The sequence below is a fragment of the Podarcis tiliguerta genome (genome assembly GCF_965153285.1).
Source record: "Podarcis tiliguerta genome assembly, chromosome: 4".
Classification (NCBI taxonomy): domain Eukaryota; kingdom Metazoa; phylum Chordata; class Lepidosauria; order Squamata; family Lacertidae; genus Podarcis; species Podarcis tiliguerta.
In genome coordinates, this window is record NC_139537.1 from 23,830,308 (window position 1) to 23,845,136 (window position 14,829).

Genomic DNA, 14,829 nt, shown 5'->3' on the forward strand with positions numbered 1-14,829 from the left:
AAATTCAGTCATGTAACTTGCTGGCTGCCTCTGGGCCAGTCACACTCTCTCGCATGCTTCCTCAGGAGCTCTGGGCAACATTGAAGCATTTCTCCTCCTGAGAGGAAGCATGGGGTGTAATAAATAAGGGTACTGTACTGTGTATTACTAAATAAATGAATTAAATAAATTCGGATAGCAGTCTTATTGCCCTTCACTCAAATTTGGCATCAAGGAATATTCCTCTCCCCTCTGTCTGTCTCACACATTTAGAATTCCAGTGTAATGTGAAATAAATTTTTATACCCCAAAAGATAAGACACTAAATAGGTAAAAGTATGCTTTATTGCAGGCAAACATTGTCCATTGTTCAGAAACATTGTAGCATGTTAGAGAAAATGCCAATTACAGCACCAACCATAACAGGGAACCTGAATTTGCTTGGCTCGTCACCACTGCAAAACAGAAAACCCAAGTTCTACAGACTAAGTGGGAACTTGAGAGGGTGGGGAGTGGCAGAAATAGGATAAATTTCTTCAGGTCCTGATGCAGCATCTAGCAATCAAGTTCAGTGCATCTTGGCACAGGCATACAAAAGTAGGTTGTACAATTTAATCCAGGTCTAGCTATTCTGGCAAAAAGTATAGGATCTTAATCTCCTCATTTAAAACAAACAAACAGCAACACCCCCTTATCCCAGGGTAAGATAATTCTCCACATTTGTGATTCTGAGGGTTACATATGGTGTTGCAGACAGAATTTTGCATAAATTGAGATATGGACTAGTTGGCCTAGTTTTCAGATTTATTTTTCAAAACCAACAAAACCGCTCCTGGGAATATCTATAAAATGTTTAGCATCAAGGACTATGTCACTGACCAGGAGCTATTAATATGCTCTTGTGAGCTTTGTTGCCATACAAATCTCGATGTGAGAAATAACTAATAGTATGTATAATTGGCATCACATTAGAAACAAAACAGATCACAAACCAAGAAGTGGTATAGGCGCTGCTGTCTCTGAGGTACTAAATATAAGGAAGCCTGTGAAGGTTGTGTCATCATCAGGGTCTGCAAACAAACCATTAGAAGTCCCATGGGTCTGCAGCCAGATCTGATCACCTTTCTGCAGCTCCAAGATGGTCGCTCCTGAGGCCTGGTCTTCACCACTCTGGTAGCTGTCTGCGGTGTGGAGCATCCTGTTCCCATTTTTAATCAGAGCTACCTTAACGTTCCTTGAATAGACAGTGATGTGGTAGGTGAAGTAATAGACACCAGGAATCTGGCAGGTGAATACCCCAGTGGCTGTGTTATAATGGTTTAAACCGTTATACATCACTTTGTCAAATTTGATGGGAACGTTGAGAGGAGGAAACTTAGTGGTGAGACCTACACTGAAGGCACTTCTCGGGATGACTGGGGTACTACCAAGTTTCCCCTTTTCTCCCCTGTCTCCCTTCCATCCCCTTTCTCCCTGGATTCCTCTACTGCCCTTTGGACCCGGGCCTCCCACCTCTCCTTTTGGACCAGTGGGGCCAATTGGTCCAACGGGACCCCTTAAGCCTATTTCGCCTTGGACTCCAATTTCACCTTTAAGTCCTTTTGGGCCAATGGGCCCAATGTCCCCTTTTGTCCCCTTTTGTCCTTGCAGTCCTAGCTCACCCTTTTGACCTTTATCACCCACGGGACCAGGAATTCCCTTAGGGCCAAATTTCCCAGGCCAGCCTCTTGACCCTTTATTTCCTTTGTTCCCTTTCTCTTCAACTCTGCCATCAGCTCCTAAAAGCAAAGGAGAAAGAGAGAGAGAGAGAGATTTCTTTTATTTAAAAGAATGGTTTAATTATCTAGTGTCAGGTTGTTAGGAGCATATGTGCAAGATAACAGGAAAAGGCATTCATCATTCTTGTATTATCTAACACTGCGTTGATAGGAGATGAGAAGGTCAAGGACGGCCTTGGAATTTTCAGAGCACGAGAGAAAGTGTTGTGGGAGAAAAGAGATTTTCCAGAGCTGCAATTTAGCTGTCATTTGGGATATATATATATCCAAACATATAGAAAATGGGAGGATTCCAGACTACACTTTAATTATGATGTGCTCAGTGAAGTGCTTAAGACATACGGTGGGAGACAGTGACCTCTATCCTCCAATAGTGGCACTTTTTAATTCACTTGACATTACTGCAAATTAAATGCCCCCCCCCCCCATTAGGTAGGTTTGCATTAAAATCTTAGCTGAACCTCATCCCTAACCCATGAAGATTCAGCTGCATTTATCCATATCCCCTCAGGAGCAGGTAACAAGCTAAAATGTTTTTCAGCGAAACCACTTTTTGCTCTCACCTGAATCTCCCTTTTCTCCGTTTATGCCATCTGTGCCTGACTTTCCAGGATGTCCTGGTTCACCTAGCCGCAGAAAAAGGCAGTGTCAGTTCTGTTAAGTATTTCATTCTAAAAAAGGTGATGTTTAAGCTTTCTGCTTTTGGACTGCAAAAATGACCTCACATCCTGCAACAACATACAATTCTGTTCCATCAGGGAGAAATGGAATGCACAAAATCCAAGGCAGTGCAAGATAATGTTCCTGCAAGCAGTACCACTGGTTATTGCTTGCACAGGTACAGCCATCTTGAGTAGGTGCATTATATCACCTGTTCATATTTTTTACTGATCGATTCTAAGTTAATGGTTGGGTGACTTTGGTCTTCTGTCATTAGCCAAATACTGCTTTCCCATCTCTCACCAGTGTGGTGTAGTGGTTAAGAGCGGTGGACTCCTAATCTGGGGAACCGGGTTCGCGTCTCCACTCCTCCACATGCAGCTGCTGGGTGACCTTGGGCCAGTCACACTTCTTTGAAGTCTCTCAGCCCCACTCACCCCACAGAGTGTTTGTTGTGGGGGAGGAAGGGAAAGGAGAATGTTAGCCGCTTTGAGACTCCTTAAAGGGAGTGAAAGGCGGGATATCAAATCCAAACTCTTCTACTTCTTCTTCACCTGAGAGATGCTCACAGCAGGCTCTCATCGGGGAAGGGGATAAAACTTCTTCCATTCATTAACTCCCAACCACATAATTGTACTACGCATAGTACTGCACAGCCACAACTCCTGACAACCCATCAGCATTGGTTGCAGACACAAACATTAACCTCACGCCCAAAGTAGCCTTGAAGATCACCGTAAACTCAATTGTTACAGTGAATCAGTGGCTCTGCTCTCCTCTACCTCAGCATATTTTGTATAACTTGCTCATGGGGTTCTCGTGATGACAACACGTGTGATACCTGTGTCTCCTTTTTCACCCTTTGGTCCATCGCGTCCATCACGTCCTGGTATGCCGTTGTGTCCAGGGTTCCCAGGGATCCCAGGAAACCTTTCATTGCAACTGTTCTGCCTTTGTATTTCTTCTGTGCTGACTGCAACAGCTAGCAGAATAATCCAGAGTTTCATGCTATCTAATTTCAGCTGAAGGAATCAATATATTTAAAAGCAAAAAACCAACATAAAACAACCAGTGAATAGCATGCTTTGCAAAATAAATACTATGTTTTAATCATAAAGTTGTTGTGCATCTTCATCTTGTTTTAAATGCATTTGAGAGTTCCTAACACATGCTGTCAATTGGGCACAAGGTTATATAGTGTGTATGTGGGGGGGGGGGTAAAATTCATTTAGATAACAGAGGAGGTTACTGTGAACATACAAAGTTGTATTATACTGAGTTGGACCATTAGTCCAGCTAGTCCGGTGCTCCGTACTCTGTATAGCAGGAGCTCAGAGATCTCAAGAGAAGGAATCAGGGTTTTTTTTTGGGGGGGGGGAGGGGGAGAAATAGAGATGCCTGCATACAAAGTCTGTACTTTGTCACCGAACAAGTCCTTATAGGTTGCTGTAGTCCATAATTCATTTAGGTTAGTAAGACTTCCTATGGGAAGTATATAAACCCCTTAATCAAGAGCTAATTTTAGCAGCAAGCAAATATTGTAAGAGAATACAATTTAATAATGAACTGGTGGGGGGCGAGTGCCAATGCTTTTTTCCTAAAATTACATTTGTTCAGTTTGTCACTGCTCATCTCATTTGCCTATGGCTCAGAGCATATTTCTCATTGTTCTCAGTTGCTTTTCCATCCAGAAAGCTGGTAGGGCCAGGCTACCTTTGCTCCAGAGGCAGAACTTGGATCCTGTTCTCCAAGTGCTTGGATCCTGTTCTCCAGGTGACCAGAGGGAGCCTTCTCAGTGGTGGCACCCCTGTATAGAAATCCATCCTCAGGGAGGCCTACCTTGTCATCTTTTGGGCATCAGCCAAATATCTTGTTATTTTCAGGAATTTTACTCTCTCTGATTTAATGTGTTGTGGTTATGTCTTAATAGTTTATTTTACTTGTTTTATACTGAAAACCGCCCAGTGAGGCTCAGATAAAGGCCACTTAGGGCTGGGAAAACCTCCCCCCCCCCCCATTTGAAAAGTTGCTGCTAGTCCATAGACAATTCCTGAGTTGGGGGGACCAATAGTCTCACTCAGTATACGACAGCCCCTTTGTCCCTAACATACATGGAATATTTTTCCTAACAGGAGACTTTAGGTTCAACCTCTACATATTTGCTCAACTACTCCCCAGGCATAGTTTGCACCCAAGTCTTACCTTTTCCGCCACTGCCTATCAGGATATGTTTTTGGGTATCTTGTGCTTAACACTCAGGCACTGTATGTGAAGCTAAAGCAAGGGCAGCTGGGGAGTAGGTTACTAAGTTCTCAAAGCTGTTATCCAGTTTTCAGATACGCTCAATGATTAATATGGAGGCAGGTGCCAAGATATTTATGTGGAATGATTCCAGCACTTAAATATTAATCACCAGTGTACAGTGTTTTGTCAGTTTTCCACTTGAACCCCCAAAGTCCGTTCTTGTTAACTGCACAGAGCTTTACCATGGTGTCATCTGCACTATGCATTTAAAGCAGTATCACATGACTTTAAACAGTCATGACTCCCCCGCCAAAGAATTCTGGGAACTGTAGTTTGTTGAGGGTGCTGATAGTTGTTAGGAGACCACTATTCACCTTAACAGAGCTACAATTCCCAGAATTCCCTCTGAAGAGGGATTAGTGTTAAACCACTCTGAGAACTGTAGCACTGTGAGGGGAATGGGGTCTTCCAACAACTCTCAGCACCTTTAACAAACTACAATTCCCAGGATTCTTTGAGGGAAGTTTTTTTTTTTAAGGGTCTTCTTTTAAGATTGAAAAATCCCTGCCCCACTTTCAAATAATGCATCCCCTCAACGTCTCCCATTAATAATATCACCTTACTGTATTTTACTCATCCCATGAATAGTTTGCTTCTAACAATGGAACCTTTGGACAATAAGTGGTTTAATAATTTTTGGAAGCTTCCTAGAATTAGAGAATTGTAGAGTTGGAAGGGACTGTGAGGGTCGTCTAGTCCAACCCCCTGCAATGCAGGAATTTTGCAATTGGGAGAGGAATAATTTAGTGGATTGAGGCGATTTCTTTTAGAATAATAGAATTGTAGAGTTGGAAGGAACCCTAGGGGTCATTAGTCAAACCCCAGCCATGCAGGAATCTTAACTAAAGCATCAGATGGCCATCTAACCTTTGCTTAAAAACCTCCTTGGAAGGAGAGTTTTGGATATTTATGGTGTGACTACGGGGCTGTCAAGAGAATTGTGATGGAAACAGGAGTGGAAAATGCCGGTGTTCACTGATTTGTCCCACATCCGGAACTGCAATCAAGTCTTGTGAATGTGGTCAGTATTCACTGTTGTTTTCAGCCCAGAAACTATGAGTAACGGTACGTAATTGATCGAGGTTTCCAATTTGCATTGCATTTACTCTTCATTAAAATAATTTGTGTGGGAATAAAGTAATGATTAGGCAATTGTGTAACATTTCCCCAGAATGGCCGGCGAGAGAAATTATGTACCGGTAGTTTTTGCCAGAAGCCAAAGTGCAGCAGAGAAGCAAGTGTTATAGGTGAGCAACACAGAGTGGAATGGAAACCAGTGTCTTCTTGCATCCCTATCTGTAGACCAAATAAACTGAACTACTGCTATATTGAGGTCATTTTCTGTCTTACAGGGAACTCTGCAAACAAAACTCCCTCCAGCATGAAGTTCCACGGAGCATTTCTTGTAGAATGGAATTCTCTTCCAGGTTTGTCTTACTGGCCAGCTCTGGGACAAACTAAATGATACGTTAAATAAATGTTCACATTTGCATTTTTCCGATCTTACACGTTTTTCTATATTAGCCTCAGGCAAGCCCAGCATCAAAACATTTTCCAGGTGACTTTCCCTCCCTGCATCCCTGACTGTTATTTGCCCTGGGAGGGAAACTGCTATGGACATAAATAACAGTTTCATTATGAAGTATGTATGAACAGGGGGTGCGGGTGAAGCTTTTTGGTTAGAAAAATGGCATGGGGACTGCCTGCCCCTTCCATCCGCTCACAATATAATCCTGGTCTTTGGGGGAAGGGGGATGAAATGTTATCATGTTTTTGACTTATATGAACCATTTAGTTGCTTTCTTGGAATTTCAAATTTACTTGTTTCTGCAGTACCAAACCCTTCTAGCTATCATAATGCACAGCCAAGTGGTCCATGTGTTCTTTCTGAATGTATCTTTAGCCAGCAATTGTGTCTACTTACATTTGCATGAGACATTCGGGCAACTGTACCCACCCACAGATAGACATATGCATGTTTTTGGCTTGTGCACAAACATCACATACAGTGACTGAGAAAGCAGCCAACCTTTCCACCTTTCTCAATTTGCCCTCTCTTAGAAAACGAGTAAAAGATGCAATCCTATTTACAGAAGCGGCAGCAGCAACACCTGTTGGTATCTGCCTTGGATCCAAATTGATCTTACGTATGTTTAGTTTTTTTAAGCTGTTTTTATCTGTTTCTTTAAAAAATGTTATATGTGCAATAACTTTAATTTTTTAATATATGTTATTGTAAATTCCTTTGGGATAACTCATGCAAAATGAGAAGTTACGCAAGCTAAATGTTAACTAGATGTTGCGGGGGGGGGGGGAGCCTTAGGTTCGTAGAGCAAGATTATAAATAGACAAAATAAACAAAACAAATGATATTTTGCTGTCAGATAATGTTCAAATATTTAAAGCTCACATACAATATTTTATATGCTATGAACAAGTCACAAACATTGAAACTGTACAGTTGAAATTATGTAAGACACAGCTGAGAAATGTTAAGTTATGCACGTTCTTAATCAAAACATATAAAGTTAGAGCAAGGTACAAGGAATGTACGTTTGTAGATTCATTCCCAGAAGATATTTTTTAAAAAGATATAAAACATACAGAATGCAAATAAATCTGGCAACAAATGATACAGCAAACAACATATGAAGGTAAAGAGATCCTATACATTATACCTTTAGCTGTCAACAGCCAAGTAATATTTTTTTATGAAGCCAGGAATTCTGGCTTGAAACATATGTAGCAGCGCAGAGCTGTTAAGATGCATAAGAACATATACAGAAGGCGGGGAACTGTTAGAGAACACTTGTCAAAATATACAAGCAAGTTGAACAAGCAGGCCTAATATTTATCAACAAAGTTAAATCACAGAATCATTCAGAAGGTGTCTTCAATATGCAAATATACATTGAGAAAGAAAAGGCAGTCAACAGAAATATACCATTTATTTATGGCTAAGGTCCTTTGGCTCAAACTCCAAGCTAAAATCTACAATATATTTAAAAAGTAAAAAGAATGCCCCGCGCAAAAAAATGTGAAAAATTTCAGTTAAGCTCCTTCACTTTTGTATATTGAAACACAAGCCACTGTAAAACCTAGATTATTTATTTGCTAAAAGATGCTAGCAGCAAGCCAGAGAATTAAGAGTTTGGCGCTAGTTTAGTCCAGTAGAAACAAGAAAAAGTGTGCTTTGAGGGTTATTTGCACAAATGCTGCGCTTTAGCATTATGAGGAACTTCATAATCAGTGGTCATATGAGAACATGACAAAAAAACAAACACTTACAAGCATTGCAGTAGAAATTAACAGCAGTTCGGTTTAGACTGGGGTGGGGGTGTTATGCAAATTTAAACTCAACTATGTTATTTAATTTGATGAAGCTCAAGGTCAGCTTGTGGTGACCTGCAAAAACAATACTGTATTCTTAAAGCCCACTTCCCTACAGACCCAGGCCAGGAACTAAAGGCAATGATGGAGGAGCTTGTGGTCTTCCAAATATTGTTAGACCCCAAGTTCCATCAGCCTCAACCAGCATGGCCAATGGGCAGGGAAGATGGAGAGTTTGGAGTCCAGCACCATTGTGGAGGGTGAGAGATTCCCCACCTCTGATCTATTTTGGTCCTGTACAGTGGTACCTCAGGTTAAGTACTTAATTCATTCCGGAGGTCCGTTCTTAACCTGAAACTGTTCTTAACCTGAAGCACCACTTTAGCTAATGGGGCCTCCTGCTGCCGCCGCTCCGCCAGAGCCCGATTTCTGTTCTCATCCTGAAGCAAAGTTCTTAACCTGAAGCACTATTTCTGGGTTAGCGGAGCCTGTAACCTGAAGCGTATGTAACCTGAGGTACCACTTTATTTCATAAATAGCAGGTCTCTAGGGTGAAATTGGAAAAACAACTTTTGACCCAGTTGCAGATGTCTGCTGTGATAAATCAGTTCTTAAAAAGAAATAGTGTAAAACGGGAAAAAGCCAACTGAGTGAGATCAAGCCTTTGGACTGGTCTGAAATGGCTCTTTGGATTTTGGGCTGCGCAATTTAGCAAACCCATTCCGCTAGCAGTAGCCAGTGTGAAAACTTCCACTAGCACAATGAGGATTCCCTCCTTCCCCAAATCTGCTCTGAAGGGTCAGGAAACACCCCTACCAACAGTGTGGAGGGGGAGGGGATATTGTTCCATTGGGCAAGCAAAGATGCTTGCTGTGACAGAACAATCTCCTTAGTGCTCCATTGAACTCCACCCACTGAATTTCCAGGATAATTTGAGAGCATGTTTAATCACAACCCCAGAGTCGTTCGCGACTCAACTTAATTGTCAGGGGTCCCTTTACCTTTACCTTAAGCCCAATCTATTCTTCCAGCCTTCGTATTTTCCAAAATCAAAACATTCTAAACAAAGTTATTAATATTAAAGCAGCCCCACAGCCTTAATATGCTGCAACCACTACCACCTTCACGCAAAGCAAAATTTGGCTGCAAAAAGGGGTCAAGGTGAAGAGGTTTGTTAAATAAAGCGGCTTTGGTGTGCAAGGTACTGTACACAACATTGTTCCTGAGTAACCTGAATAATGATAAACATTTCCCTCTCTTTGTAATGTTTTGAGTTTCCTGAAGGGAGTAACATCAGTGCATCTACAAGCAAATCCAAAGCATTCTGCTCCATTCCAGTGCTAAAACAGCAGTGTTCCCTGGGCACAATTCTGCAGATATGAGGGCAATGAGTGTCAGCTATAGCGGTCCATTCTCATCCTTCTGTCTCCTATCAAGCTGCCATAATGAAGGTACACTTGTCAGCCAGGCAATTTGTGTCAGTGGGAGGGTCAAACGTATCTAGCAACACCTGGAGAATCTCCTGGGCGTCTATTCCCTGCTGTTGTAGAAGCTAGGGTCATTCAATGCAGTGAAATAAGGGGAGAGTCAAGTCAGACAAGAGGAAATACTTCTTCACAGTGCATTCTCAAGCTGGGGAATTCCCTTCCACCAGCAGTACTGAGGGCTGCCAACATGGCTGGCTTAAAAAGGGGGATTAGACACATTCATGGAGGATAAAGCTATCAATGGTTGCTAGTTGCAATGGATACAATACATCCAGTATCAGAGGTGGTATGCCTCTGGGTACCAGTTGCTATTGCATTTATGTCCAGCTTGTGAGCTTCCCATAGTCATCTGGTTGGCCACTGTGAAAAGCAAGGTGCCTGACTAGAGAAGCTGCCTAATGCAGCAAAGCTCTTTTTATGCTCCATAGGCCAGGAAGGGCCTATGCAGAAGCATTGATGCAAATTGCCTGGTTCTGGCAGAGAGCAGACAACAGCAGCAGCAGCAGCACTTCAACAGGAGCAGAGAATAGACCTTGGCGACCACCGTTCTATTTACCCTGCTTTCTATACCCACAGGGTCACAGGACTACAGCACTGAACAACAGTCTGAACAAATTCTTTGTTATCACGGCATAGGCACCTAGACTATGGCAGACACAGCCATGTGAGTGGGTCCATCCAGCTTTCTCAAGTTTCTGGTCGTGCAATGATAAATGTGAAAAGGTTTTAAAACTGTAATCAACCCTGGTGCAGGCACAGTGGCCAAAACAGAACCACTGAAAAACTAGAGAGAGGTGGCAGCATGCTTGAGGAAGCTCTGGGGTAAGGAGAAGTACCCAAAATAGATTTTTTAAACTCATAAACCTAAGGGGACAACACCGCTGAGAAACAGCCCATTGAGGACTGAGCAGTAGCTGCAGAGTGCTGTCAGTTGGAAAAGAAAACTGGAAAACTGGAGGTTGGGAGGAGGGAATGGCTGGCTAACACCCTCCAGCTACAATAGAAGAATGCATTGCAATGTTTTGCTGCTTGTTCCAGTTGTTGAAAATAATTTTATGCCACATTTTCAGAGTGAATGGAACAATATAATGTAATAATAATAATAATTTATTATTTATACCCCACCCATCTGGGGAAGGGAGGCTGTGCCTTCAAAAATCAACTTGCAAAGCAGGTGACTACAAATCAGGTGGGCTATCAAGACAGTTGTTTTTGTCTCAGCTGAAATGCTTTTTTAAAAATACTTTAACAACCGCTATGACTAAAATGCCAGTCTGTAATTCCATATATCCAGTTCTCAACTATTTCATTTGGGGACAGGAAAAGAATATTATTGAAATGCAAGCAATGAGGTTCACAGCATGCTGGGCAATCCAGTTTAGCATCAGTGTCTTTTTACAATCATTGCTAAGCTATGTACAGAAGGCATATCTAACATGACAGTCTTCGATGTGCTACTTCCACTTGCCTGTTAATAAAAGATCCATTTTCAAAAAGATGGAAAATGCAGGTACAAGATCTTAATTTACCCAGTGCCATGCCAAAAATTTATCCAGTATCAAAGGCAGATCTAAGGAAGTATGACTGGTATGGCTGCCCTGGGCACGGAGTTTCTGGACCACTGTAGCAGGTGTCGCAACTATAAAGTCCATCGGAAAGCAAGAGGCAGGGGGTGCAGGATTTTGGACTCACACAGGGTGCCACTAAAATTTGAGATGCCCAGGTCCGTGACTGCCTGACAGTTTCTGTTGTGCTTATCTTACTTTTGAACTAATCAAGGGGTGTTTGCAAGTGCCCTTTCGTTCATCCTACAAATCATCTCTCCAATGGTTTGCACTCTGCAGCCCTCCCAGATGCCTGCGCTTCAATTAAACAATCTTTTTTTAACAACACACACCCTTGCCAAACACCTGAGTCTCACTGAATTCAATGCATGTGTTTTAAGCATTCCCATTGAAATTAATGGGGTTTAAAGGTGACACACTTTTGCCAGAGTCTATATGCTCTATGTGCTGGTGGCAGGGAGCAAGAGAGAGAAAAGTGGAAGTTAATAAATCGCCTACTCCTAACCACATCTACCGAGAGGTAAGGTCAACTGATTTACTTTCTAGTAAATATGCTTAGGATGTCAGCCAAAGGCTTTATATTTCACCCTGTAGTTAAATAACCTTGGCTGTAGCCCATTGTCCTTCATATATTTTAACAAATTTACCCCCTTTCTCTTCCCCCGCCCCAAGTTGTATTCACAGTAAAAATAAATAACTTTTAAAAATCCTGAATCAACCTTCATTATCAGATAAAGTTCTGGACATCAACATAACTGGCAATTGGATAGACTGGATATCTTTTGAAAAACAACCTTTGAAATAGAACTGTCCCACTACTGAGTCGATAATACTTAGGCTAAAGTTGCATTAATATACAACTACTGAGATAGGGAAATAGTAGTGTGTGCCATAAACTTCAATTTATAACAGCTTTCTCGGGTAGAATATTCTGTAAATGCTGTATTAAAAGCAGCTTCATATTCACAGAACAAAGCAAAGCAAAACAAGAAAACATAATTTTAATAAGCCATAAACCGGCCACATTTGACCTGAGTTTTGATCAAAGTTCATTTCTGATGCCATTAAATGTTCCCTTGTGTGGAATCATTGTGGCTGCAAAGAAACAATCCCTGAACGACCCTCTTGGCTTGGCTGCTGTAGGCAAGAATAATGAAATCAACAGCATTTTGGAGATATTCTGAAGGTTTTTCTAGGAGCCACAGAAACCAGCTGGAATGATTCTATATTGACTGCAGGGGTGGGGAACCTGTGGCCCTCCAGATGTTATTAGACTCCCAACATCCACCAGCCCCAACCAGAATGGCCAGTGGTCAGGGATTGTGGGTGCTGAAGTCCAGCAACCACTCAAGGACTAGAGATTCTCTGCCCGATTTATAGGAGAGTGACAAAAATCTCCCTTGAGTTAACAACTGGATTTCTGTTTCTCTTATTCATTAGTTGCATTGGCGCCATTACGAACAGAGAACACTTCAGTTTCTCATAGTGTAAAAAGCAGGCATACTGGAAAGCACAGAGGCAATTTTCACAGGCTAAAACAGCAGCAGGTAACAAAATAAAACAAAACCAGTTTCTTGAAGTGCATTCAATGCATGCAGCAAAGTACCGCTTTTCATAAGGATCCACCCAAGATGCATTGGGCTCTTCCTTCGTCATTTGCAACAGCACGTAAAAATGCATGTTTATCTATTTATGTCACCAAGTGAACATTTTCTCCCATTTTTGCCAGGAAGATGCTAAGGCCTTGCAGGAAGTCCTACTCCTACTTGGTTAAATTAACAAGAAATAAGGACAGTGAAATAAGAGAAATAGGAAGGACGGAGGCTCAGCAGTTCTTGCAGTGGCAGCTAACCTGATCCCAGAGATCCATACGCCTGCTTGGTGCTCACACAGAAGATGGTACCTCTTTTTTTCCACATGCTGCGCCAGTGGGAGGTGGTTGGATACTATCCTTCCTATTTCTAAATTTGGCCATGAATTTATTATTAAGACAGGCAAAATGACCTAAGATATTTAAACCATTCCTTTGGTGCAAGTACAACAAGCCTGCACCACCGTTCAAGAGTAGCAGCAATTCTGCCCTTGCGACCAAGTGGTGGGTTTCTCATTCAGCAATGTTTATTGACACAAGTCAACATTTGCTTCACATCAAGCCACAGCCTTCTCCACTAAACCGCCGGCAAGTCCTTCTCACTGAAGCAGAGGAAGATCAGGACTCCTTCCCTCCAGAGTTTTCCGGCTGGACCAACCAATTCTTTGACGGCAAGTGGCTCTTCCTTCGCCTTGTAACCTTCTATAGTCCAGGGATCTTCCAGCCACTCATTTCTTGAATGGGGTCAGCTTGTTAAAAGTGTGCCAAAAAATAGAGGGCTTCCGTTTCGGTTCTGCCAGGGCAAAGACCTGCTGTTGTGGGATGCTAGTGGGCACGGTGATGTGACGCTGGTGGATAGGATGTAAACTCTGGTGAGGGGGCGGCATCGGGCACCCACTGTATCCGACACCTGTAGAAAGAAAGTATTGACACCAGGGGTGAGACTTTTGTGGGGACAAAGACTGGGGTGGTGTAAAGTTTGCACAAAGAGGTTTGTTTCTGCACCCAAGCTATTGCAAATGTCCACAGTCATACACACAGTCGTACACACAGGTAGATAAATGGTACATGCAAAACGCCACAGTTACAGCCAGCAGACAGCATTGCGATTCCAGGCACAGAAAGCATGGGAACTGCTGTCACCTGGATCTATAATTGTCTGGTCCATGGGCTACCACCTTCCCCACCATGCCCAAGGACAGGCAGGACTCCTCACGAGAAGGAGAAAAGCTTCTTGTGTGAATTAGCCTTTGGTCGGGGTGGGGGTAGCGAAAGAGTCACCTTTCATCTTTCCGTGTCTTGACTTCCGTGCATTTTGCATGGCTTGTTTCTTTTGGTTTTCTGAGATCTCCATTCCTACAATGGAAAAACAAGCCATGTACTTTTAAACACGTCTCAGGTTTTTGACTGCAGGGAAAATAATTTCAGGGTAAAATGTCACACAGGAACGGTTCAGTTTAATGGTGCATTCAAAGGAGAACCTCAGCAGTACAGCACATGCTCTGCATAAAGAAGATTCGAAGTTCAACCCCTGGCATCTCCAGGAGGGTCTGGAACAGATACCTGCCTGAAAACTGGGCGAGCCACTGGCAGTCAGCTGAGAGCCAACCTTTCTGACCTTTGGATCCCAAGATGTTGTTAAGCTACAATTCCCATTGTCCGCTGGCCATGCTGACTGAGGACAATGGGAGTTGTAATCTAACGATTATCTGTGTGGCACCAGTTTGGATGTAGAACAGTAGAAGGTGGCTTTAGAGGAATTTTAGAGCCTGAGACAATAATGAGCTAGCTGGACCAACTGTCTGAGTAAGTAAAAGGTCTCTTCCATTGTTCATATTCAGGAGGTGCAAGGTTTAATTCCCAGCACCAATTTTTAATAAGAGATATGGCAGGATGGGGATTCTGGAAATCACAGTCCAGTTAGCTTAGCGTCTGTCCTGGGAAAACTGGTGGGAAATATTGTTGAAATAAAATAGCCAAGCATATAGAAGGGTAAGCCTTGTTGAAGCAGAACCAGCATGGCTTCTGTAAGGGAAAGTCCTTTCTTATTAGCCTATTAAGAGTTATTTACGAGTGTTAACAAGCATAAGATAAAGGTGATCCAGCTGATATATTGTATTGGACTTTCAAAAAGC

The 14,829-nt window shown here is 42.4% G+C and overlaps 2 protein-coding genes and 1 long non-coding RNA gene across 14 annotated transcripts in view; 1 reads left to right on the forward strand and 2 right to left on the reverse strand.

The window, feature by feature from the left end:
- Positions 1-308: 308 nt before the first annotated feature.
- LOC310675694 (uncharacterized protein) lies at positions 309-6,774 on the reverse strand. The gene is made up of 4 exons (XM_083436712.1): positions 6,646-6,774; positions 3,259-3,439; positions 2,321-2,383; positions 309-1,757 (listed from the first exon to the last, which is right to left on the reverse strand). Exons 1-4 carry the CDS (start codon positions 6,658-6,660, stop codon positions 964-966), a joined length of 1,053 nt encoding a protein of 350 aa, XP_083292838.1. The 5' UTR covers positions 6,661-6,774; the 3' UTR covers positions 309-963.
- On the forward strand, positions 5,630-13,057 carry LOC310675862. The gene is made up of 3 exons (XR_014510254.1): positions 5,630-5,742; positions 6,783-12,650; positions 12,833-13,057. It is a non-coding gene; the product is annotated as an uncharacterized lncRNA (long non-coding RNA).
- A 142-nt stretch (positions 13,058-13,199) lies between these two features.
- Positions 13,200-14,829, reverse strand: part of SPATA13 (spermatogenesis associated 13) — a 100,506-nt gene continuing 98,876 nt past the window's right edge. For 10 of the 12 annotated variants that reach the window (XM_083436128.1, XM_083436121.1, XM_083436125.1 and 7 more), the window contains 2 exons: positions 13,976-14,050; positions 13,200-13,604 (listed from right to left, as the gene is read on the reverse strand). In XM_083436128.1, coding sequence (XP_083292254.1) covers positions 13,423-13,604; positions 13,976-14,050 — 257 coding nt within the window. In that variant the 3' untranslated portion in view covers positions 13,200-13,422. Of the gene's footprint in view, positions 13,605-13,837; positions 14,051-14,829 lie in introns of all 12 variants that reach the window. The other 2 variants (XR_014510172.1, XR_014510173.1) reach the window with 1 other exon arrangement.

Excerpts from the sequence above, each read along its gene's own strand:
- LOC310675694 (XM_083436712.1), bottom strand. Across the intron at positions 2,384-3,258 it reads GGGTGAAAAAGGAGACACAG|GTGAACCAGGACATCCTGGA; the intron begins GTATCACACGTG and ends TTCTGCGGCTAG. Across the intron at positions 1,758-2,320 it reads CGGAGAAAAGGGAGATTCAG|GAGCTGATGGCAGAGTTGAA; the intron begins GTGAGAGCAAAA and ends CTTTGCTTTTAG.